At 41.6% G+C, this 27,902-nt stretch overlaps 1 protein-coding gene across 1 annotated transcript in view; it reads right to left on the reverse strand.

Moving 5' to 3' along the window:
* Positions 1-27,902, reverse strand: part of LOC139755697 (uncharacterized) — a 705,696-nt gene that overhangs the window by 183,469 nt on the left and 494,325 nt on the right. The window contains exon 7 of the mRNA XM_071674343.1: positions 9,323-9,871. Coding sequence (XP_071530444.1) covers positions 9,323-9,871 — 549 coding nt within the window. The remainder of the gene's footprint in view (positions 1-9,322; positions 9,872-27,902) is intronic.

The raw sequence follows: 27,902 nt of genomic DNA on the forward strand, positions 1-27,902 counted from the left end.
AGAACAGAGGACTGGACCTTTGAGGGAACATCCTCACCTGGCCCCCTTCTCTGTTCCATCTTTTGGAAAACTAAAAAAAAACTGAGAGGGGAGGATTTCCAGCCCCCGCTCCCTTCCCTTTTAGTCGTCTTTTACGACACGCAGGGAATACGTGGGAAGCATTCTTTCTCCCCTATCCCCAGGGAATATATATATATATATATATATATATATATATATATATATATATATATATATATATATATATATATATATATATATATATATATATATATATATATATATATATATATATTTTTTTTTTTTTTTTTTTTTGCTTTGTCGCGGTCTCCCGCGTTTGCGAGGTAGCGCAAGGAAACCGACGAAAGAAATGGCCCAACCCACCCCCATACACATGTATATACATACGTCCACACACGCAAATATACATACCTACACAGCTTTCCATGGTTTACCCCAGACGCTTCACATGCCCTGATTCAATCCACTGACAGCACATCAACCCCGGTATACCACATCGCTCCAATTCACTCTATTCCTTGCCCTCCTTTCACCCACCTGCATGTTCAGGCCCCGATCACACAAAATCTTTTTCAGTCCATCTTTCCACCTCCAAATTGGTCTCCCTCATTTCCTCGTTCCCTCCACCTCCGACACATATATCCTTTGGTCAATCTTTCCTCACTCATTCTCTCCATGTGCCCAAACCATTTCAAAACACCCTCTTCTGCTCTCTCAACCACGCTCTTTTTATTTCCACACATCTCTCTTACCCTTACGTTACTTACTCGATCAAACCACCTCACACCACATATTGTCCTCAAACACCTCATTTCCAGCACATCCATCCTCCTGCGCACAACTCTATCCATAGCCCACGCCACGCAACCATACAACATTGTTGGGAGCACTATTCCTTTAAACATACCCATTTTTGGTTTCCGAGATAATGTTCTCGACTTCCACACATTCTTCAAGGCTCCCAGGATTTTCGCCCCCTCCCCCACCCTATGATCCACTTCCGCTTCCATGGTTCCATCCGCTGCCAGATCCACTCCCAGATATCTAAAACACTTCACTTCCTCCAGTTTTTCTCCATTCAAACTCACCTCCCAATAGACTTGACCCTCAACCCTACTGTACCTAATAACCTTGCTCTTATTCACATTTACTCTTAACTTTCTTGTTTCACACACTTTACCAAACTCAGTCACCAGCTTCTGCAGTTTCTCACATCAATCAGCCACCAGCGCTGTATCATCAGCGAACAACAACTGACTCACTTACCAAGCTCTCTCATCCCCAACAGACTTCACACTTGACCCTCTTTCCAAAACTCTTGCATTCACCTTCCTAACAACCCCATCCATAAACAAATTAAAGAACCATGGAGACATCACACACCCCTGCCGCAAACCTACATTCACTGAGAACCAATCACTTTCCTCTCGTCCTACACGTACACATGCCTTACATCCTCGATAAAAACTTTTCACTGCTTCTAACAACTTGCCTCCCACACCATATATTCTTAATACCTTCCAAAGAGCATCTCTACCATCTCTATCATATACCTTCTCCAGATCCATAAATGCTACATACAAATCCATTTGCTTTTCTAAGTATTTCTCACATACATTCTTCAAAGCAAACACCTGATCCACACATCCTCTACCACTTCTGAAACCACACTGCCTTCCCCAATCTGATGCTCTGTACATGCCTTCACCCTCTCAATCAATACCCTCCCATGTAATTTACAAGGAATACTCAACAAACTTATACCTCTGTAATTTGAGCACTCACTCTTATCCCCTTTGCCTTTGTACAATGGCACTATGCACGCATTCCGCCAATCCTCAGGCACCTCACCATGAGTCATACATACATTAAATAACCTTACCAACCAGTCAACAATACAGTCACCCCCTTTTGATAAATATATATATATATATATATATATATATATATATATATATATATATATATATATATATATATATATATATATATATATTTATATATATATATATATATATATATATATATATATATATATATATATATATATATATATATATATATATATATATATATATATATATGTATATATATATATATATATATATATGTATATGTATCTCACATCACCACTACTTGTTATCACCTCCCCATTTGCGCCCTTCACTGAAGTTCCCATTTGGTGCCTTGTCTTACGCACTTTATTTACCTCCTTCCAGATCATCTTTTTATTCTCTAAAATCTAATGATACTCTCTCACCCCAACTCTCATTTGCGCTCTTTTTCACCTCTTGCACCTTCCTCTTGACCTCCTGTCTCTTTCTTTCATACATCTCCTACTCAATTGCATTTTTATCCAGCAAAAATCGTCCAAATGCCTCTCCCTTCTGTTTCAATAATAATCTTAATTCTTCATCCCACCACTCACGACCCTTTCTAATCAACCCACCTCCCACTCTTCTCATCCCACAAGCATCTTTTGCGCAATCCATCACTGATTCCCTAAATACATCCATTCCTCCCCCACTCCCCTTACTTCCATTGTTCTCACCTTTTTCCATTCTGTACTCAGTCTCTCCTGGTACTTCCTCACACAAATCTCCTTCCCAAGCTCATTTACTCTCACCACCCTCTTCACCCCAACACTCACCCTTCTTTTCTAATGTAATGTGATGTGATGTGAGAAGGAGATGGAGTGAGTATTTTGAAGGTATGTTGAATCTGTTTGATGATAGAGTGGCAGATATAGGGTGTTTTGGTCGAGGTGGTGTGCAAAGTGAGAGGGTTAGGGAAAATGATTTGGTAAACAGAGAAGAGGTAGTAAAACCTTTGCCGAAGATGAAAGCTGGCAAGGCAGCAGGTTTGGATGGTATTGTAGTGGAATTTATTAAAAAAGGGGGTGACTGTATTGTTGTCTATTTGGTAAGGTTATTTAATGTATATATGACTTATGGTGAGATGCCTGAGGATTGGCGGAATGCGTGCATAGTGACATTGTACAAAGGCAAAGGGGATAAGAGTGAGTGCTCAAATTACAGAGGTATAGGTTTGTTGAGTATTCCTGGTAAATTACATGGGAGGGTATTGATTGAGAGGGTGAAGGCATGTACAGAGAATCAGATTGGGGAAGAGGAGTGTGCTTTCAGAAGTGGTAGAGGATGTGTGGATCAGGTGTTTGCTTTGAAGAATGTATGTGAGAAATACTTAGAAAAGCAAATGGATTTGTATGTAGCATTTATGGATCTGGAGAAGGCATATGATAGAGTTGATAGAGATGCTCTGGAAGGTATTAAGAATATATGGTGTGGGAGTCAAGTCGTTAGAAGCAGTGAAAAGTTTTTATCGAGGATGCAAGGCATGTGTACGTGTAGGAAGAGAGGAAAGTGATTGGTCCTCAGTGAATGTAGGTTTGCGGCAGGGGTGTGTGATGTCTCCATGGTTGTTTAATTTGTTTATGGATGGGGTTGTTAGGGAGGTGAATGCAAGAGTTTTGGAAAGAGGGGCAAGTATGAAGTCTGTTGTGGATGAGAGAGCTTGGGAAGTGAGTCAGTTGTTGTTCGCTGCTGATACAGCGCTGGTGGCTGATTCATATGAGAAACTGCAGAAGCTGGTGACTGAGTTTGGTAAAGTGTGTGAAAGAAGAAAGTTCAGAGTAAATGTGAATAAGAGCAAGGTTATTAGGTACACTATGGTTGAGGGTCAAGTCAATTGGGAGGTAAGTTTGAATGGAGAAAAACTGGATGAAGTAATTTGTTTTAGATATTTTGGAGTGTATCTGGCAGCGGATGGAACCATGGAAACGGAAGTGTATCATAGGGTGTGGGAGGGGGGCAAAATCCTGGGAGCCTTGAAGAGCGTGTGGAAGTCGAGAACATTATCTCGGAAAGCTACAATGGGTATGTTTGAAGGAATAGTGCTTCCAACAATGTTGTATGGTTGCGAGGCGTGGGCTATGGATAGGGTTGTGCGCAGAAGGGTGGATGTGCTGGAAATGAGATGTTTGAGGACAATGTGTGGTGTGAGGTGGTTTGATCGAGTAAGTAATGTAAGGGTAAGAGAGATATGTGGAAATAAAAAGAGCATGGTTGAGAGAGCAGAAGAGGGTGTTTTGAATTGGTTTGGGCACATGGAGAGAATGAGTGAGGAAAGATTGACCAAGAGGATATATGTGTCGGAGATGGACGTAACGAGGAGAAGTGGGAGACCAAATTGGAGGTGGAAAGATGGAGTGAAAAAGATTTAGTGTGATCGGGGCTTGAACATGCAGGAGGGTGAAATGAGGGCAAGGAATAGAGTGAATTGGATCGATGTGGTATACCGGGGTTGACGTGCTGTCAGTGGATTGAATCAGGGCATGTGAAGCGTCTGGGGTAAACCATGGAAAATTGTGTGGGGCCTGGATGTGGAAAGGGAGCTGTGGTTTCGGGCATTATTGCATGACAGATAGAGATTGAGTGTGAACGAATGGGGCCTTTGTTGTCTCTTCCTAGTGCTACCTCGCACACATGAGGGGGGAGGGGGATGGTATTCCATGTGTGGCGAGGTGGCGATGGAAATGAATAAAGGCAGACAGTGTGAATTTTGTGCATTGGTATATATGTTTGTGTCTGTGTGTGTATATATATGTGTACATTGAGATGTATAAGTATGTATATTTGCGTGTGTGGACGTGTACGTATATACATTGCGTATGAGGGTGGGTTTGGCCATTTCTTTCGTCTGTTTCCTTGCACTACCTCGCAAACGCGGGAGACATATATATATATATATATATATATATATATATATATATATATATATATATATATATATATATATATATATATATATATATATATATATATATATATATATATATATATATATTTTTTTTTTTTTTTTTTTTTCTGCTTTGTCGCTGTCTCCGGCGTTTGCGAGGTAGCGCAAGGAAAGAGATGAAAGAAATGGCCCAACCCACCCCCATACACATGTATATACATACGTCCACACACGCAAATATACACACCTACACAGCTTTCCATGGTTTACACCAGACGCACTATTCCTTCAAACATACCCATTTTTGCTTTCCGAGATAATGTTCTCGACTTCCACACATTCTTCAAGGCTCCCAGAATTTTCGCCCCCTACCCCACCCTATGGTCCACTTCCGCTTCCATGGTTCCATCCGCTGCCAGATCCACTCCCAGATATCTAAAACACTTCACTTCATCCAGTTTTTCTCCATTCAAACTCAACTCCCAATTGACTTGACCCTCAACCCTACTCTACCTAATAACCTTGCTCTTATTCACATTTACTCTTAACTTTCTTCTTTCACATACTTTACCAAACTCATTCACCAGCTTCTGCAGTTTCTCACATGAATCAGCCACCAGCGCTGTATCATCAGCGAACAACAACTGACTCACTTCCCAAGCTCTCTCAACCCCAACAGACTTCATACTTGCCCCTCTTTCCAAAACTCTTGCATCCACCTCCCTAACAACCCTATCCATAAACAAATTAAACAACCATGGAGACATCACACACCCCTGCCGCAAACCTACATTCACTGAGAACCAATCACTTGGCTCTCTTCCTACACGTACACATGCCCTACATCCGCGATAAAAACTTTTCACTGCTTCTAACAACTTGCCTCCCACACCATATATTCTTAACACCTTCCACAGAGCATCTCTATCAACTCTATCATATGCCTTCTCCAGATCCATAAATGCTACATACAAATCCATTTGCTTTTCTAAGTATTTCTCACATACATTCTTCAAAACAAACACCTGATCCACACATCCTCTACCACTTCTGAAAGCGCACTGCTCTTCCCCAATCTGATGCTCTGTACATGCCTTCACCCTCTCAATCAATACCATCCGATCTAATTTCCCAGGAATACTCAACAAACTTATACCTCTGTAATTTGAGCACTCACTCTTATCCCCTTTGCCTTTGTACAATGGCACTATGCACGCATTCCGCCAATCCTCAGGCACCTCACCATGAGTCATACATACATTAAATAACCTTACCAACCAGTCAACAATACAGTCACCCCCTTTTTTAATAAATTCCACTGCGATACCATTGAAACCTGCTGCTTTGCCGGCTTTCATCTTCCGCAAAGCTTTTACTACCTCTTCTCTGTTTACCAAATCATTTTCCCTAACCCTCTAACTTTGAACACCACCTCGACTAAAACACCTTATATCTGCCACTCTATCATCAAACACATGCAACAAACCTTCAAAATACTCACTCCATCTCCTTCTCACATCACCACTACTTGTTATCACCTCCCCATTTGCACCCTTCACTGAAGTTCCCATTTGCTCCCTTGTCTTACGCACTTTATTTACCTCCTTCCAGAACATCTTTTTATTTTCCCTAAAATTTAATGATACTCTCTCACCCCAACTCTCATTTGCCCTATATATATATATATATATATATATATATATATATATATATATATATATATATATATATATATATATATATATATATTTTTTTTTTATTATACTTTGTCGCTGTCTCCCGCGTTTGCGAGGTAGCGCAAGGAAACAGACGAAAGAAATGGCCCAACCCCCCCCATACACATGTATATACATACGTCCACACACGCAAATATACATACCTACACAGCTTTCCAGGGTTTACCCCAGACGTTTCACATGCCCTGATTCAATCCACTGACAGCACATCAACCCCGGTATACCACATCGATCCAATTCACTCTATTCCTTGCCCTCCTTTCACCCTCCTGCATGTTCAGGCCCCGATCACACAAAATCTTTTTCACTCCATCTTTCCACCTCCAATTTGGTCTCCCACTTATCCTCGTTCCCTCCACCTCCGACACATATATCCTCTTGGTCAATCTTTCCTCACTCATTCTCTCCATGCGACCAAACCATTTCAAAACACCCTCTTCTGCTCTCTCAACCACGCTCTTTTTATTTCCACACATCTCTCTTACCCTTACGTTACTTACTCGATCAAACCAACTCACAGCACACATTGTCCTCAAACATCTCATTTCCAGCACATCCATCCTCCTGCGCACAACTCTATCCATAGCCCACGCCTCGCAACCATACAACATTGTTGGAACCACTATTCCTTCAAACATACCCATTTTTGCTTTCCGAGATAATGTTCTCGACTTCCACACATTCTTCAAGGCTACCAGAATTTTCGCCCCCTCCCCCACCCTATGATCCACTTCCGCTTCCATGGTTCCATCCGCTGCCAGATCCACTTCCAAGTATCTGAAACACTTTAATTCCTCCAGTTTTTCTCCATTCAAACTTACCTCCCAATTGACTTGACCCTCAACCCTACTGTACCTAATTACCTTGCTCTTATTCACATTTACTCTTAACTTTCTTCTTTCACACACTTTACCAAACTCAGTCACCAGCTTCTGCAGTTTCTCACATGAATCAGCCACCAGCGTTGTATCATCAGCGAACAACAACTGACTCACTTCCCAAGCTCTCTCATCCACAACAGACTTCATACTTGCCCCTCTTTCCAAAACTCTTGCATTCACCTCCCTAACATCCCCATCCATAAACAAATTAAACAACCATGGAGACATCACACACCCCTGCCGCAAACCTACATTCACTGAGAACCAATCACTCACCTCTCTTCCTACACGTACACTTGCCTTACATCCTCGATAAAAACTTTTCACTGCTTCTAACAACTTGCTTCACACACCATATATTCTTAATACCTTCCACAGAGCATCTCTATCAACTCTATCATATGCCTTCTCCAGATCCATAAATGCTACATACAAATCCATTTGCTTTTCTAAGTATTTCTCACATACATTCTTCAAAGCAAACACCTGACCCACACATCCTCTACCACTTCTGAAACCACACTGCTCTTCCCCAATCTGATGCTCTGTACATGCCTTCACCCTCTCAGTCAATACCCTCCCATTTAATTTACCAGGAATACTCAACAAACTTATACCTCTGTAATTTGAGCACTCACTCTTATCCCTTTTGACTTTGTACAATGGCACTATGCACGCATTCCGCCAATCCTCAGGCACCTCACCATGAGTCATACATACATTAAATAACATTACCAACCAGTCAATAGTACAGTCACCCCCTTGTTTCATAAATTCCACTGCAATACCATCCAAACCTGCTGCCTGTATATATATATATGTACATATGTATGTGTATATATATATATATATATATATATATATATATATATATATATATATATATATATATATATATATATATTTATTTTTTTTCATTATACTTTGTCGCTGTCTCCCGCGTTTGCGAGGTAGCGCAAGGAAACAGACGAAAGAAATGGCCCAAATCCCCCCCATACACATGTATATACATACGTCCACACACGCAAATATACATACCTACACAGCTTTCCATGGTTTACCCCAGACGCTTCACATGCCTTGATTCAATCCACTGACAGCACGTCAACCCCGGTATACCACATCGCTCCAATTCACTCTATTCCTTGCCCTCCTTTCACCCTCGTGCATGTTCAGGCCCCGATCACACAAAATCTTTTTCACTCCATCTTTCCACCTCCAATTTGGTCTCCCTCTTCTCCTCGTTCCCTCCACCTCCGACACATATATCCTCTTGGTCAATCTTTCCTCACTCATTCTCTCCATGTGCCCAAACCACTTCAAAACACCCTCTTCTGCTCTCTCAACCACGCTCTTTTTATTTCCACACATCTCTCTTACCCTTACGTTACTCACTCGATCAAACCACCTCACACCACACATTGTCCTCAAACATCTCATTTCCAGCAAATCCATCCTCCTGCGCACAACTCTATCCATAGCCCACGCCTCGCAACCATACAACATTGTTGGAACCACTATTCCTTCAAACATACCCATTTTTGCTTTCCGAGATAATGTTCTCGACTTCCACACATTCTTCAAGGCCCCCAGAATTTTTGCCCCCTCCCCCACCCTATGATCCACTTCCGCTTCCATGGTTCCATCCGCTGCCAGATCCACTCCCAGATATCTAAAACACTTCACTTCCTCCAGTTTTTCTCCATTCAAACTCACCTCCCAATTGACTTGACCCTCAATATATATATATATATATATATATATATATATATATATATATATATATATATATATATATATATACATATATATATATATATATATATATATATATATATATATATATATATATATATATATATATATATATATATATATATATATATATATATATATATATATATATATATATATATATACCCTTACCTTTTTTTTTAATATGAGGTCATTGAGGTTTTCCTTCAACCTTTTGTTCTCTTCATTAAGAGTATCAAAGTCCAGCTTGAGCATACTGTACTCCTCCTCCTTAGCGGTCAGGTATCTCTCCGCTGCCTCCAGCCTTTGCGAGGTCATCTCCAGTCGGTTTTCCATCTCCCGGATGGCCCGGTCATGTTGCCTGGTGCTCTCGTTCTGGAGGTTCTTCATTTCAGTTTCTAAGTCTGTGATTCGCTTCTTATATTCTTCTTCCTTGTTGTTGAACTCAGTGCACATTTGTCTGAGCTTTAGAGAGTCATTTGTAACTTTATACGTCGCTTTTCTGAGTACTTTTACAACGTCTGGGTCGTCTGCATCCTTCAGCTGAACGCTTTCCGTCTTCCCATTTTGGATTACACTGTTTTCTTTGAGGTTCAAAGAGTCTCTATTTACTTGATAAGTGGCAGCAGGATCGTTGATCTTAGCGGTGACGTCTGACAACTTGGACTTAAGGGTGAAGTTCTGTATAGACAGTTCATCCCTTGCCTTCTCCAGCTGCACCTGTAAACGGGTAATGAATACATGAGTTGTGTCTCTTACGAGAGTTGAATCAAAATGTCACAACAACGAGTCGAATACCTTTTTCATCTACGACGATAGGCTCATTGAACTCGATTCTGAAAAAAACAAATAAATATTTGATGCTCTACACGTCGGCCTGTAGTGAGTATCTCAGGTGGAATTGAATTTCGGGAGCAAGACAAAACCTATATGACGATATGAAAAATATAATAACTTATATATATATATATATATATATATATATATATATATATATATATATATATATATATATATATATATATATATATATATATATATATATATATATATATATATATATATATATATATATATATATATATATGTATATATATATATATATATAAATATATATATATATATATGTGAAAAAAGGAGAGATAGGTAGTATGTTTGAGGAAAGGAACCTGGATGTTTTGGCTATGAGTGAAACGAAGCTCAAGGGTAAAGGGGAAGAGTGGTTTGGGAATGTCTGGGGAGTAAAGTCAGGGATTAGTGAGAAGACAAGAGCAAGGGAAGGAGTAGCAATACTCCTGAAACAGGAGTTGTGGGAGTATGTGATAGAATGTAAGAAAGTAAATTCTCGATTAATATGGGTAAAACTGAAAGTTGATGGAGAGAGTTGGGTGATTATTGGTGCATATGCACCTGGGCATGAGAAGAAAGATCATGAGAGGCAAGTGTTTTGGGAGCAGCTGAATGAGTGTGTTACCGGTTTTGATGCACGAGACCGGGTTATAGTGATGGGTGATTTGAATGCAAAGGTGAGTAATGTGGCAGTTGAGGGAATAATTGGTATACATGGGGTGTTCAGAGTTGTAAATGGAAATGGTGAAGAGCTTGTAGATTTATGTGCTGAAAAAGGACTGATGATTGGGAATACCTGGTTTAAAAAGCGAGATATACATAAGTATACTTATGTAAGTAGGAGAGATGGCCAGAGAGCGTTATTTGATTACGTGTTAATTGACAGGCGTGCGAAAGAGAGACTTTTGGATGCTAATGTGCTGAGAGGTGCAACTGGAGGGATGTCTGATCATTATCTTGTGGAGGCTAAGGTGAAGATTTGTATGGGTTTTCAGAAAAGAAGAGTGAATGTTGGGGTGAAGAGGGTGGTGAGAGTAGTGAGCTTGGGAAGGAGACTTGTGTGAGGAAGTACCAGGGGAGACTGAGTACAGAACGGAAAAAGGTGAGAACAATAGAAGTAAGGGGAGTGGGGGAGGAATGGGATGTATTCAGGGAATCAGTGATGGATTACGCAAAAGATGCTTGTGGCATGAGAAGAGTGGGAGGTGGGTTGATTAGAAAGGGTATTGAGTGGTGGGATGAAGAAGTAAGAGTATTAGTGAAAGAGAAGAGAGAGGCATTTGGACGATTTTTGCAGGGAAAAAATGCAATTGAGTGGGAGATGTATAAAAGAAAGAGACAGGAGGTCAAGAGAAAGGTGCAAGAGGTGAAAAAAAGGGCAAATGGGAGTTGGGGTGAGAGAGTATTATTAAATTTTAGGGAGAATAAAAAGATGTTCTGGAAGGAGGTAAATAAAGTGCGTAAGACAAGGGAGCAAATGGGAACTTCAGTGAAGGGCGCAAATGGGGAGGTGATAACAAGTAGTGGTGATGTGAGACGGAGATGGAGTGAGTATTTCGAAGGTTTGTTGAATGTGTTTGATGATAGAGTGGCAGATATAGGGTGTTTTGTTCGAGGTGGTGTGCAAAGTGAGAGGGTTAGGGAAAATGATTTGGTAAACAGAGAAGAGGTAGTGAAAGCTTTGCGGAAGATGAAAGCCGGCAAGGAAGCAGGTTTGGATGGTATTGCATTGGAACTTATTAAAAAAGGGGGTGACTGTATTGTTGACTGGTTGGTAAGGTTATTTAATGTATGTATGACTCATGGTGAGGTGCCTGAGGATTGGCGGAATGCGTGCATAGTGCCATTGTACAAAGGCAAAGGGGATAAGAGTGAGTGCTCAAATTACAGAGGTATAAGTTTGTTGAGTATTCCTGGCAAATTATATTGGAGGGTATTGATTGAGAGGGTGAAGGCATGTACAGAGCATCAGATTGGGGAAGAGCAGTGTGGTTTCAGAAGTGGTAGAGGATGTGTGGATCAGGTGTTTGCTTTGAAGAATGTATGTGAGAAATACTTAGAAAAGCAAATGGATTTGTATGTAGCATTTATGGATCTGGAGAAGGCATATGATAGAGTTGATAGAGATGCTCTGTGGAAGGTATTAAGAGTATATGGTGTGGGAGGAAAGTTGTTAGAAGCAGTGAAAAGTTTTTATCGAGGATGTAAGGCATGTGTGTGTGTAGGAAGAGAGGAAAGTGATTGGTTCTCAGTGAATGTAGGTTTGCGGCAGGGGTGTGTGATTTCTCCATGGTTGTTTAATCTGTTTATGGATGGGGTTGTTAGGGAGGTAAATGCAAGAGTTTTGGAAAGAGGGGCAAGTATGAAACACCCTCTTCTGCTTTCTCAACCACGCTCTTTTTATTTCCACACATCTCTCTTACCCTTACGTTACTTACTCGATCAGACCACCTCACACCACACATTGTCCTCAAACATCTCATTTCCAGCACATCCACCCTCCTGCGCACAACTCTATCCATAGCCCACGCCTCGCAACCATACAACATTGTTGGAACCACTATTCCTTCAAACATACCCATTTTTGCCTTCCGAGATAATGTTCTCGACTTCCACACATTCTTCAAGTCTCCCAGGATTTTCGCCCCCTCCCCCACCCTATGATCCACTTCCGCTTCGATGGTTCCATCCGCTGCCAGATCCACTCCCAGATATCTAAAACACTTTACTTCCTCCAGTTTTTCTCCATTCAAACTTACCTCCCAGTTGACTTGACCCTCTACCCTACTGTACCTAATAACCTTGCTCTTATTCACATTTACTCTTAACTTTCTTCTTTCACACACTTTACCAAACTCAGTCACCAGCTTCTGCAGTTTCTCACATGAATCAGCCACCAGCGCTGTATCATCAGCGAACAACAACTGACTCACTTCCCAAGCTCTCTCATCCACAACAGACTTCATACTTGCCCCTCTTTCCAAAACTCTTGCGTTTACCTCCCTAACAACCCCATCCATAAACAAATATATATATATATATATATATATATATATATATATATATATATATATATATATATATATATATATATATATATATATATTGTATTTTGACTTTCTAAAAGGGGAAACAGAAGAAGGAGTAGCGCAGGGAGTGCTCATCCTCCTCGGAGGCTCAGATTGGGGTGTCTGAATGTGTGTGGATGTAACCAAAATAAGAAAAAAGGAGAGATAGGTAGTATGTTTGAGGAAAGGAACTTGTATGTTTTGACTCTGAGTGAAACGGAGCTCAAGGGTAAAGGGGAAGAGTGGTTTGGGAATGTCTTGGGAGTAAAGTCGGGGATTAGTGAGAGGACAAGAGCAAGGGAAGGAGTAGCACTACTACTGAAACAGGAGTTGTGGGAGTATGTGATAGTGTAAGAAAGTAAATTCTAGATTGATATGGGTAAAACTGAAACTTGATGGAGAGAGATGGGTGATTATTGGTGCATATGCACCTGGGCATGAGAAGAAAGATCATGAGAGGCAAATATTTCGGGAGCAGCTGAATGAGTGTGATAATGGTTTTGATGCACGAGACCGGGTTATAGTGTTGGGTGATATGAATGCAAAGGTGAGTAATGTGGCAGTTGAGGGAATAATTTGTATACATGAGGTGTTCAGTGTTGTAAATGGAAATGGTGAAGAGCTTGTAGATTTATGTGCTGAAAAAGGACTGGTGATTGGGCATACCTGGTTTAAAAAGCGAGGTATACATAAGTATACGTATGTAAGTAGGAGAGATGGCCAGAGAGCGTTATTGAATTACGTGTTAATTGATAGGCGCGCGAAAGAGAGACTTTTGGATGTTAATGTGCTGAGAGGTGCAACCGGAGGGATGTCTGATCATTATCTTGTGGAGGCGAAGGTGAAGATTTGTAGGGGTTTTCAGAAAATAAGAGAGAATGCTGGGGTGAAGAGAGTGGTGAGAGTAAGTGAACTTGAGAAGGAGACTTGTGTGAGGAAGAACCAGGAGAGACTGAGTAGAGAATGGAAAAAGGTGAGAACAAAGGAGGTAAGGGGAGTGGGGGAGGAATGGGATGTATTTAGGGAAGCAGTGATGGCTTGCACAAAAGATGCTTGTGGCATGAGAAGCGTGGGAGGTGGGTTGATTAGAAAGGGTAGTGAGTTGTGGGATGAAGAAGTAAGATTATTAGTGAAAGAGAAGAGAGAGGCATTTGGACGATTTTTGCAGGGAAAAAATGCAAATGAGTCGGAGATGTATAAAAGAAAGAGGCAAGAGGCCAAGAGAAAGGTGCAAGAGGTGAAAAAGAGGGCAAATGAGAGTTGGGGTGAGAGAGTATCATTAGATTTTAGGTAGAATAAAAAGATGTTTTGGAAGGAGGTAAATAAAGTGCATAAGACAAGGGAACAAACGGGAACTTCAGTGAAGGGTGCTAATGGAAGGTGATAAAAAGTAGTGGTGATGTGAGAAGGAGATGGAGTGAGTATTTTGAAGGTTTGTTGAATGTGTTTGATGATAGAGTGGCAGATATAGGGTGTTTTGGTAAAGGTGGTGTGCAAAGTGAGAGGGTTAGTGAAAATGATTTGGTACACACAGAAGAGGTAGTAAAAGCTTTGCGGAAGATGAAAGCCGGCAAGGCAGCAGGTTTGGGGGGTGACTATATTGTTGACTGGTTGGTAAAGTTATTTAATGTATGTATGATTCATGGTGGAGTGCCTGAGGATTGGCGAAATGCTTACATAGTGCCATTGTACAAAGGCAAAGGGGATAAGAGTGAGTGCTCAAATTACAGAGGTTGAGTATTCCTGGTAAAATATATGGGAGGGTGAAGGCATGTACAGAGCATCAGATTGGGGAAGAGCAATGTGGTTTCAGAAGTGGTAGAGGATGTGTGCATCAGGTGTTTGCTTTGAAGAATGTATGTGAGAAATAAGTAGAAAAGCAAATGGATTTGTATGTAGCTTTTATGGATCTGGAGAAGGCATATGATAGAGTTGATAGAGATGCTCTTTGGAACGAATTAAGAATATATGGTGTGGGAGGCAAGTTGTTAGAAGCAGTGAAGAGTTTTTATTGAGGATGTAAGGCATGTGTACGTGTAGGAAGAGAGGAAAGTGATTGGTTCTCAGTGAATGTATGCTTTCGGCAGGGGTGTGTGATGTCTCCCTGGTTGTTTAATTTGTTTATGGATGGGGTTGTTAGGGAGGTGCATGCAAGAGTTTTGGAAAGAGGGGCAAGTATGCAGTCTGTTGTTGATGAGAGAGCATGGGAAGTGAGTCAGTTGTTCGCTGAAACAGCGCTGGTGGCTGATTTATGTGAGAAACTGGAGAAGCTGGTGACTGAGTTTGGTAAAGTGTGTGAAAGAAGAAAGTTAAGAGGAAATGTGAATAAGAGGAAGGTTATTAGGTACAGTAGGGCTGAGGGTCAATTCAATTGGGAGGTAAGTTTGAATGGAGAAAAACTTTAGGAAGTAAAGTGTTTTAGATATCTGGGAGTGGATCTGGCAGCGGATGGAACCATGGAAGCGGAAGTGAATCATTGGGTGGGGGATTGGGCCCATATCCTGGGAGCCTTGAAGAATATTTGGAAGTCGAGAACATTATCTCGGAAAGCAAAAATGCGTATGTTTGAAGGAATAGTGGTTCCAACAATGTTGTATGGTTGCGAGGCGTGGGCTATGGATAGAGTTGTGCGCAGGAGGGTGGATGTGCTGGAAATGATATGCTTGAGGACAATATGTGGTGTGAGGTGGTTTAATCGAGTAAGTAATATAAGGGTAAGAGAGATGTGTGGAAATAAAAAGAGTGTGGTTGAGAGAGCTGAAGAGGGTGTTTTGAAATGGTTTGGTCACATGGAAAGAATGAGTGAGGAAAGATTGACCAAGAGAATATATGTGTCAGAGGTGGAGGGAACGAGGGGAAATGGGAGACCAAATTGGAGGTGGAAAGATGGAGTGAAAAAGATTTTGAGTGATCGGGGCCTGAACATGCAGGAGGGTGAAAGGCATGCAACTAATAGAGTGAAATGAAACTATGTGGTATACCGGGGTCGACGTGCTGTCAATGGATTTAACCAGGGCATGTGAAGGGTCTGGGTTAAACCATGGAAACTTACGTAGGGCCTGGAGGTGGAAAGGGAGCTGTGGTTTTGGTGCATTATTACATGAGAGCTAGAGACTGAGGGTGAGCGAATGGGGCCTTTGTTGTCTTTTCCCAGCGCTACCTCGCACACATGAGGGGAGAGGGTGTTGTTATTCCATGCGTGGCGGGTGGCGGTGGGAATAAGTAAAGGCAGATAGTATGAATTATGTCCATGTGCATATATATGTATATGTCTGTGCGTGAATAGGTATGTATACATTGAGATGTATAAGTATGTATAGTTGCGAGTGTGGACGTGTATGTATATGCATGTGTATGTGAGTGGGTTGGGCCATTCTTTCGTCCGTTTCCTTGCGCTACCTAGCTAACGCGAGAGACAGTGACAAAGCAAAATAAATAATTTTTTTTTTTTTTTTTGTCGCTGTCTCCCGCGTTTGCGAGGTAGCGCAAGGAAACAGACGAAAGAAATGGCCCAAACCCACCCCCATACACATGTATATACATACGTCCACACACGCAAATATACATACCTACACAGCTTTCCATGGTTTACCCCAGACGCTTTACATGCCTTGATTCAATCCACTAACAGCACGTCAACCCCGGTATACCACATCGCTCCAATTCACTCTATTCCTTGCCCTCCTTTCACCCTCCTGCATGTTCAGGCCCCGATCACACAAAAATCTTTTTCACTCCATCTTTCCACCTCCAATTTCGTCTCCCTCTTCTCCTCGTTCCCTCCACCTCCGACACATATATCCTCTTGGTCAATCTTTCCTCACTCATTCTCTCCATGTGCCCGAACCATTTCAAAACACCCTCTTCTGCTCTCTCAACCACGCTCTTTTTATTTCCACACATCTCTCTTACCCTTACGTTACTTACTCGATCAAACCACCTCACACCACACATTGTCCTCAAACATCTCATTTCCAGCACATCCATCCTCCTGCGCACAACTCTATCCATAGCCCACGCCTCGCAACCATACAACATTGTTGGAACCAGTATTCCTTCAAACATACCCATTTTTGCTTTCCGAGATAATGTTCTCGACTTCCACACATTCTTCAAGGCTCCCAGAATTTTCGCCCCCTCCCCTACCCTATGATCCACTTCCGCTTCCATGGTTCCATCCGCTGCCAGATCCACTCCCAGATATCTAAAACACTTCACTTCCTCCAGTTTTTCTCCATTCAAACTCACCTCCCAATTGACTTGACCCTCAACCCTACTGTACCTAATAACCTTGCTCTTATTCACATTTACTCTTAACTTTCTTCTTTCACACACTTTACCAAACTCAGTCACCAGCTTCTGCAGTTTCTCACATGAATCAGCCACCAGCGCTGTATCATCAGCGAACAACAACTGACTCACTTCCCAAGCTCTCTCATCCCCAACAGACTTCATACTTGCCCCTCTTTCCAAAACTCTTACTTTCACCTCCTTAAGCACCCCATCCATAAACAAATTAAACAACCATGGAGACATCACACACCCCTGCCGCAAACCTACATTCACTGAGAACCAATCACTTTCCTCTCTTCCTACATGTACACATGCCTTACATCCTCGATAAAAACTTTTCACTGCTTCTAACAACTTGCCTCCCACACCATATATTCTTAATACCTTCCACAGAGCATCTCTATCAACTCTATCATATGCCTTCTCCAGATCCATAAATGCTACATACAAATCCATTTGCTTTTCTAAGTATTTCTCACATACATTCTTCAAAGCAAACACCTGATCCACACAGCCTCTACCACTTCTGAAACCACACTGCTCTTCCCCAATCTGATAAATAAATAATAAATAAATAAATAAATGAATATATATATATATATATATATATATATATATATATATATATATATATATATATATATATATATATATATATATATTTTCTTTTTTTTTTTTATACTTTGTCGCTGTCTCCCGCGTTTGAGAGGTAGCGCAAGGAAACAGACGAAAGAAATGGCCCAACCCCCCCCCCCCCATACACATGTACATACACACGTCCACACACGCAAATATACATACCTACACAGCTTTCCATGGTTTACCCCAGACGCTTCACATGCCTTGATTCAATCCACTGACAGCACGTCAACCCCTGTATACCACATCGCTCCAATGCACTCTATTCCTTGCCCTCCTTTCACCCTCCTGCATGTTCAGGCCCCGATCACACAAAATCTTTTTCACTCCATCTTTCCACCTCCAATTTGGTCTCCCTCTTCTCCTCGTTCCCTCCACCTCCGACACATATATCCTCTTGGTCAATCTTTCCTCACTCATTCTCTCCATGTGCCCAAACCATTTCAAAACACCCTCTTCTGCTCTCTCAACCACGCTCTTTTTATTTCCACACATCTCTCTTACCCTTACGTTACTTACTCGATCAAACCACCTCACACCACACATTGTCCTCAAACATCTCATTTCCAGCACATCCATCCTCCTGCGCATAACTCTATCCATAGCCCACGCCTCGCAACCATACAACATTGTTGGAACCACTATTCCTTCAAACATACCCATTTTTGCTTTCCGAGATAATGTTCTCGACTTCCACACATTTTTCAAGGCTCCCAAAATTTTCGCCCCCTCCCCCACCCTATGATCCACTTCCGCTTCCATTGTTCCATCCGCTGACAGATCCACTCCCAGATATCTAAAACACTTCACTTCCTCCAGTTTTTCTCCATTCAAACTCACTTCCCAATTGACTTGACCCTCAACCCTACTGTACCTAATAACCTTGCTCTTATTCACATTTACTCTTAACTTTCTTCTTCCACACACTTTACCAAACTCAGTCACCAGCTTCTGCAGTTTCTCACATGAATCAGCCACCAGCGCTGTATCATCAGCGAACAACAACTGACTCACTTCCCAAGCTCTCTCATCCCCAACAGACTTCATACTTGCCCCTCTTTCCAGGACTCTTGTTAGCGGTTTTGATGCACGAGACCGGGTTATAGTGATGGGTGATTTGAATGCAAAGGTGAGTAATGTGGCAGTTGAGGGAATAATTGGTATGCATGGGGTGTTCAGTGTTGTAAATGGAAATGGTGAAGAGCTTGTAGATTTATGTGCTGAAAAAGGACTGATGATTGGGAATACCTGGTTTAAAAAGCGAGATATACATAAGTATACTTATGTAAGTAGGAGAGATGGCCAGAGAGCGTTATTGGACTACGTGTTAATTGACAGGCGTGCGAAAGAGAGACTTTTGGATGTTAATGTGCTGAGAGGTGCAACTGGAGGGATGTCTGATCATTATCTTGTGGAGGCTAAGGTGAAGATTAGTATGGGTTTTCAGAAAAGAGGAGTGAATGTTGGGGTGAAGAAGGTGGTGAGAGTAAGTGAGCTTGGGAAGGAGACCTGTGTGGGGAAGTACCAGGAGAGACTGTGTACAGAATGGAAAAAGGTGAGAACAATGGAAGTAAGGGGAGTGGGGGAGGAATGGGATGTATTTAGGGAATCAGTGATGGATTGCGCAAAAGATGCTTGTGGCATGAGAAGAGTGGGAGGTGGGCTGTTTAGAAAGGGTAGTCAGTGGTGGGATGAAGAAGTAAGAGTATTAGTGAAAGAGAAGAGAGAGGCATTTGGACGATTTTTGCAGGGAAAAAATGCAATTGAGTGGGAGAAGTATAAAAGAAAGAGACAGGAGGTCAAGAGAAAGGTGCAAGAGGTGAAAAAAAGGGCAAATGAGAGTTGGGGTGAGAGACTATCATTAAATTTTAGGGAGAATAAAAAGATGTTCTGGAAGGAGGTAAATAGGGTGCGTAAGACAAGGGAGCAAATGGGAACTTCAGTGAAGGGCGTAAATGGGGAGGTGATAACAAGTAGTGGTGATGTGAGAAGGAGATGGAATGAGTATTTTGAAGGTTTGTTGAATGTGTCTGATGACAGAGTGGCAGATATAGGGTGTTTTGGTCGAGGTGGTGTGCAAAGTAAGAGGGTTAGGGAAAATGACTTGGTAAACAGAGAAGAGGTAGTAAAAGCTTTGCGGAAGATGAAAGCCGGCAAGGCAGCAGGTTTGGATGGTATTGCAGTGGAATTTATTAAAAAAGGGGGTGACTGTATTGTTGACTGGTTGGTAAGGTTATTTAATGTATGTATGACTCATGGTGAGGTGCCTGAGGATTGGCGGAATGCGTGCATAGTGCCATTGTACAAAGGCAAAGGGGATAAGAGTGAGTGCTCAAATATATATATATATATATATATATATATATATATATATATATATATATATATATATATATATATATATATATATATATATATATATATATATATATATATATATATATATATATATATATATATATGATCAGTCAGACATCCCTCCAGTTGCACCTCTCAGCACATTAACATCCAAAAGTCTCTCTTTCGCACGCCTGTCAATTAACACGTAATCCAATAACGCTCTTTGGCCATCTCTCCTACTTACATAAGTATACTTATGTATATCTCGCTTTTTAAACCAGGTATTCCCAATCATCAGTCCTTTTTCAGCACATAAATCTACAAGCTCTTCACCATTTCCATTTACAACACTGAACACCCCATGTATACCAATTATTCCCTCAACTGCCACATTACTCACCTTTCCATTCAAATCACCCATTACTATAACCCGGTCTCGTGCATCAAAACCACTAACACACTCATTCAGCTGCTCCCAAAACACTTGCCTCTCTTGATCTTTCTTCTCATGCCCAGGTGCATATGCACCAATAATCACCCACCTCTCTCCATCAACTTTCAGTTTTACCCATATTAATCGAGAATTTACTTTCTTACACTCTATCACATACTCCCACAACTCCTGTTTCACGAGTATTGCTACTCCTTCCCTTGCTCTTGTCCTCTCACTAACCCCTGACTTTACTCCCCAGACATTCCCAAACCACTCTTCCCCTTTACCCTTGAGCTTCGTTTCACTCAGAGCCAAAACATCCAGGTTCCTTTCCTCAAACATACTACCTATCTCTCCTTTTTTCACATCTTGGTTATATCCACACACATTTAGGCACCCCACTCTGAGCCTTCGAGGAGGATGAGCACTCCCCGCGTGACTCCTTCTTCTGTTTCCCATTTTAGAAAGTTAATAGAAGGAGGGGAGGATTTCTTGCCCCCCGCTCCCGTCCCCTCTAGTCGCTTTCTACGACACGCGAGGAATACGTGGGAAGTATTCTTTCACCCCTATCCCCAGGGATAATATACATATATATATATACATATACACATACACACATATTAATCGGGAATTTATTTTCTTACATTCTATCACATACTCCCACAACTCCTGTTTTAGGAGTATTGCTACTCCTTCCCTTGCTCTTGTCCTCTCACTAACCCCTGACTTCACTCCCCAGACATTTCCAAACCACTCTTCCCCTTTACCCTTGAGCTTCGTTTCACTCAGAGCCAAAACATCCAGGTTCCTTTCCTCAAACATACTACCTATCTCTCCTTTTTTCACATCTTGGTTACATCCACACACATTTAGGCACCCCACTCTGAGCCTTCGAGGAGGATGAGCACTCCCCGCGTGACTCCTTCTTCTGTTTCCCATTTTAGAAAGTTAATACAAGGAGGGGAGGATTTCCGGCCCCCCGCTCCCGTCCCCTCTAGTCGCTTTCTACGACACGCGAGGAATACGTGGGAAGTATTCTTTCACCCCTATCCCCAGGGATAATATACATATATATACACACACACACACACACTCACACACACACACACATACATATATATACATATGAAAAATGTAAGAAACAATTTAGAAAACAAACTTTTAGCTTGAAATGAATGAAAAAATTGAACGTCACATAATGGTTCAACCTCTGGCTATGGAAAAGGAAATGTACAATTTATTCACACAAATATGGGTAAAATTGAAAGTTGATGGAGAGAGGTGGGTGATTATTGGTGCATATGCACCTGGGCATGAGAAGAAAGATCATGAGAGGCAAGTGTTTTGGGAGCAGCTAAATGAGTGTGTTAGCGGTTTTGATGCACGAGACCGGGTTATAGTGATGGGTGATTTGAATGCAAAGGTGAGTAATGTGGCAGTTGAGGGAATAATTGGTATGCATGGGGTGTTCAGTGTTGTAAATGGAAATGGTGAAGAGCTTGTAGATTTATGTGCTGAAAAAGGACTGATGATTGGGAATACCTGGTTTAAAAAGCGAGATATACATAAGTATACTTATGTAAGTAGGAGAGATGGCCAGAGAGCGTTATTGGACTACGTGTTAATTGACAGGCGTGCGAAAGAGAGACTTTTGGATGTTAATGTGCTGAGAGGTGCAACTGGAGGGATGTCTGATCATTATCTTGTGGAGGCTAAGGTGAAGATTAGTATGGGTTTTCAGAAAAGAGGAGTGAATGTTGGGGTGAAGAAGGTGGTGAGAGTAAGTGAGCTTGGGAAGGAGACCTGTGTGGGGAAGTACCAGGAGAGACTGTGTACAGAATGGAAAAAGGTGAGAACAATGGAAGTAAGGGGAGTGGGGGAGGAATGGGATGTATTTAGGGAATCAGTGATGGATTGCGCAAAAGATGCTTGTGGCATGAGAAGAGTGGGAGGTGGGCTGTTTAGAAAGGGTAGTCAGTGGTGGGATGAAGAAGTAAGAGTATTAGTGAAAGAGAAGAGAGAGGCATTTGGACGATTTTTGCAGGGAAAAAATGCAATTGAGTGGGAGAAGTATAAAAGAAAGAGACAGGAGGTCAAGAGAAAGGTGCAAGAGGTGAAAAAAAGGGCAAATGAGAGTTGGGGTGAGAGACTATCATTAAATTTTAGGGAGAATAAAAAGATGTTCTGGAAGGAGGTAAATAGGGTGCGTAAGACAAGGGAGCAAATGGGAACTTCAGTGAAGGGCGTAAATGGGGAGGTGATAACAAGTAGTGGTGATGTGAGAAGGAGATGGAATGAGTATTTTGAAGGTTTGTTGAATGTGTCTGATGACAGAGTGGCAGATATAGGGTGTTTTGGTCGAGGTGGTGTGCAAAGTAAGAGGGTTAGGGAAAATGATTTGGTAAACAGAGAAGAGGTAGTAAAAGCTTTGCGGAAGATGAAAGCCGGCAAGGCAGCAGGTTTGGATGGTATTGCAGTGGAATTTATTAAAAAAGGGGGTGACTGTATTGTTGACTGGTTGGTAAGGTTATTTAATGTATGTATGACTCATGGTGAGGTGCCTGAGGACTGGCGGAATGCGTGCATAGTGCCATTGTACAAAGGCAAAGGGGATGAGAGTGAGTGCTCAAATATATATATATATATATATATATATATATATATATATATATATATATATATATATATATATATATATATATATATATATATATATATATATATATATATATATATATATATATATATATATATATAGATATATATATATATATATATATATATGATCAGTCAGACATCCCTCCAGTTGCACCTCTCAGCACATTAACATCCAAAAGTCTCTCTTTCGCACGCCTGTCAATTAACACGTAATCCAATAACGCTCTTTGGCCATCTCTCCTACTTACATAAGTATACTTATGTATATCTCGCTTTTTAAACCAGGTATTCCCAATCATCAGTCCTTTTTCAGCACATAAATCTACAAGCTCTTCACCATTTCCATTTACAACACTGAACACCCCATGTATACCAATTATTCCCTCAACTGCCACATTACTCATCTTTGCATTCAAATCACCCATTACTATAACCCGGTCTCGTGCATCAAAACCACTAACACACTCATTCAGCTGCTCCCAAAACACTTGCCTCTCTTGATCTTTCTTCTCATGCCCAGGTGCATATGCACCAATAATCACCCACCTCTCTCCATCAACTTTCAGTTTTACCCATATTAATCGAGAATTTACTTTCTTACACTCTATCACATACTCCCACAACTCCTGTTTCACGAGTATTGCTACTCCTTCCCTTGCTCTTGTCCTCTCACTAACCCCTGACTTTACTCCCCAGACATTCCCAAACCACTCTTCCCCTTTACCCTTGAGCTTCGTTTCACTCAGAGCCAAAACATCCAGGTTCCTTTCCTCAAACATACTACCTATCTCTCCTTTTTTCACATCTTGGTTACATCCACACACATTTAGGCACCCCACTCTGAGCCTTCGAGGAGGATGAGCACTCCCCGCGTGACTCCTTCTTCTGTTTCCCATTTTAGAAAGTTAATAGAAGGAGGGGAGGATTTCTTGCCCCCCGCTCCCGTCCCCTCTAGTCGCTTTCTACGACACGCGAGGAATACGTGGGAAGTATTCTTTCACCCCTATCCCCAGGGATAATATACATATATATATATACATATACACATACACACATATTAATCGGGAATTTATTTTCTTACATTCTATCACATACTCCCACAACTCCTGTTTTAGGAGTATTGCTACTCCTTCCCTTGCTCTTGTCCTCTCACTAACCCCTGACTTCACTCCCCAGACATTTCCAAACCACTCTTCCCCTTTACCCTTGAGCTTCGTTTCACTCAGAGCCAAAACATCCGGGTTCCTTTCCTCAAACATACTACCTATCTCTCCTTTTTTCACATCTTGGTTACATCCACACACATTTAGGCACCCCACTCTGAGCCTTCGAGGAGGATGAGCACTCCCCGCGTGACTCCTTCTTCTGTTTCCCATTTTAGAAAGTTAATAGAAGGAGGGGAGGATTTCTTGCCCCCCGCTCCCGTCCCCTCTAGTCGCTTTCTACGACACGCGAGGAATACGTGGGAAGTATTCTTTCACCCCTATCCCCAGGGATAATATACATATATATATATACATATACACATACACACATATTAATCGGGAATTTATTTTCTTACATTCTATCACATACTCCCACAACTCCTGTTTTAGGAGTATTGCTACTCCTTCCCTTGCTCTTGTCCTCTCACTAACCCCTGACTTCACTCCCCAGACATTTCCAAACCACTCTTCCCCTTTACCCTTGAGCTTCGTTTCACTCAGAGCCAAAACATCCGGGTTCCTTTCCTCAAACATACTACCTATCTCTCCTTTTTTCACATCTTGGTTACATCCACACACATTTAGGCACCCCACTCTGAGCCTTCGAGGAGGATGAGCACTCCCCGCGTGACTCCTTCTTCTGTTTCCCATTTTAGAAAGTTAATACAAGGAGGGGAGGATTTCCGGCCCCCCGCTCCCGTCCCCTCTAGTCGCTTTCTACGACACGCGAGGAATACGTGGGAAGTATTCTTTCACCCCTATCCCCAGGGATAATATACATATATATACACACACACACACACACTCACACACACACACACACACATACATATATATACATATGAAAAATGTAAGAAACAATTTAGAAAACAAACTTTTAGCTTGAAATGAATGAAAAAATTGAACGTCACATAATGGTTCAACCTCTGGCTATGGAAAAGGAAATGTACAATTTATTCACACAAATATGGGTAAAATTGAAAGTTGATGGAGAGAGGTGGGTGATTATTGGTGCATATGCACCTGGGCATGAGAAGAAAGATCATGAGAGGCAAGTGTTTTGGGAGCAGCTAAATGAGTGTGTTAGCGGTTTTGATGCACGAGACCGGGTTATAGTGATGGGTGATTTGAATGCAAAGGTGAGTAATGTGGCAGTTGAGGGAATAATTGGTATGCATGGGGTGTTCAGTGTTGTAAATGGAAATGGTGAAGAGTTTGTAGATTTATGTGCTGAAAAAGGACTGATGATTGGGAATACCTGGTTTAAAAAGCGAGATATACATAAGTATACTTATGTAAGTAGGAGAGATGGCCAGAGAGCGTTATTGGATTACGTGTTAATTGACAGGCGTGCGAAAGAGAGACTTTTGGATGTCAATGTGCTGAGAGGTGCAACTGGAGGGATGTCTGATCATTATCTTGTGGAGGCTAAGGTGAAGATTAGTATGGGTTTTCAGAAAAGAAGAGTGAATGTTGGGGTGAAGAAGGTGGTGAGAGTAAGTGAGCTTGGGAAGGAGACCTGTGTGAAGAAGTATCAGGAGAGACTGTGTACAGAATGGAAAAAGGTGAGAACAATGGAAGTAAGGGGAGTGGGGGAGGAATGGGATGTATTTAGGGAATCAGTGATGGATTGCGCAAAAGATGCTTGTGGCATGAGAAGAGTGGGAGGTGGGCTGTTTAGAAAGGGTAGTGAGTGGTGGGATGAAGAAGTAAGAGTATTAGTGAAAGAGAAGAGAGAGGCATTTGGACGATTTTTGCAGGGAAAAAATGCAATTGAGTGGGAGAAGTATAAAAGAAAGAGACAGGAGGTCAAGAGAAAGGTGCAAGAGGTGAAAAAAAGGGCAAATGAGAGTTGGGGTGAGAGACTATCAGTAAATTTTAGGGAGAATAAAAAGATGTTCTGGAAGGAGGTAAATAGGGTGCGTAAGACAAGGGAGCAAATGGGAACTTCAGTGAAGGGCGTAAATGGGGAGGTGATAACAAGTAGTGGTGATGTGAGAAGGAGATGTAATGAGTATTTTGAAGGTTTGTTGAATGTGTCTGATGACAGAGTGGCAGATATAGGGTGTTTGGGTCGAGGTGGTGTGCAAAGTGAGAGGGTTAGAGAAAATGATTTGGTAAACAGAGAAGAGGTAGTAAAAGCTTTGCGGAAGATGAAAGCCGGCAAGGCAGCAGGTTTGGATGGTATTGCAGTGGAATTTATTAAAAAAGGGGGTGACTGTATTGTTGACTGGTTGGTAAGGTTATTTAATGTATGTATGACTCATGGTGAGGTGCCTGAGGATTGGCGGAATGCGTGCATAGTGCCATTGTACAAAGGCAAAGGGGATAAGAGTGAGTGCTCAAATTACAGAGGTATAAGTTTGTTGAGTATTCCTGGTAAATTATATGGGAGGGTATTGATTGAGAGGGTGAAGGCATGTACAGAGCATCAGATTGGGGAAGAGCAGTGTGGTTTCAGAAGTGGGAGAGGATGTGTGGATCAGGTGTTTGCTTTGAAGAATGTATGTGAGAAATACTTAGAAAAGCAAATGGATTTGTATGTAGCATTTATGGATCTGGAGAAGGCATATGATAGAGTTGATAGAGATGCTCTGTGGAAGGTATTAAGAATATATGGTGTGGGAGGCAAGTTGTTAGAAGCAGTGAAAAGTTTTTATCGAGGATGTAAGGCATGTGTACGTGTAGGAAGAGAGGAAAGTGATTGGTTCTCAGTGAATGTAGGTTTGCGGCAGGGGTGTGTGATGTCTCCATGGTTGTTTAATTTGTTTATGGATGGGGTTGTTAGGGAGGTAAATGCAAGAGTCTTGGAAAGAGGGGCAAGTATGAGGTCTGTTGGGGATGAGAGAGCTTGGGAAGTGAGTCAGTTGTTGTTCGCTGATGATACAGCGCTGGTGGCGGATTCATGTGAGAAACTGCAGAAGCTGGTGACGGAGTTTGGTAAAGTGTGTGGAAGAAGAAAGTTAAGAGTAAATGTGAATAAGAGCAAGGTTATTAGGTACAGTAGGGTTGAGGGTCAAGTCAATTGGGAGGTGAGTTTGAATGGAGAAAAACTGGAGGAAGTGAAGTGTTTTAGATATCTGGGAGTGGATCTGTCAGCGGATGGAACCATGGGAGCGGAAGTGGACCATAGGGTGGGGGAGGGGGCGAAAATTTTGGGAGCCTTGAAGAATGTGTGGAAGTCGAGAACATTATCCCGGAAAGCAAAAATGGGTATGTTTGAAGGAATAGTAGTTCCAACAATGTTGTATGGTTGCGAGGCGTGG

The sequence above is a fragment of the Panulirus ornatus genome, chromosome 19, assembly GCF_036320965.1.
Source record: "Panulirus ornatus isolate Po-2019 chromosome 19, ASM3632096v1, whole genome shotgun sequence".
Taxonomy (NCBI): domain Eukaryota; kingdom Metazoa; phylum Arthropoda; class Malacostraca; order Decapoda; family Palinuridae; genus Panulirus; species Panulirus ornatus.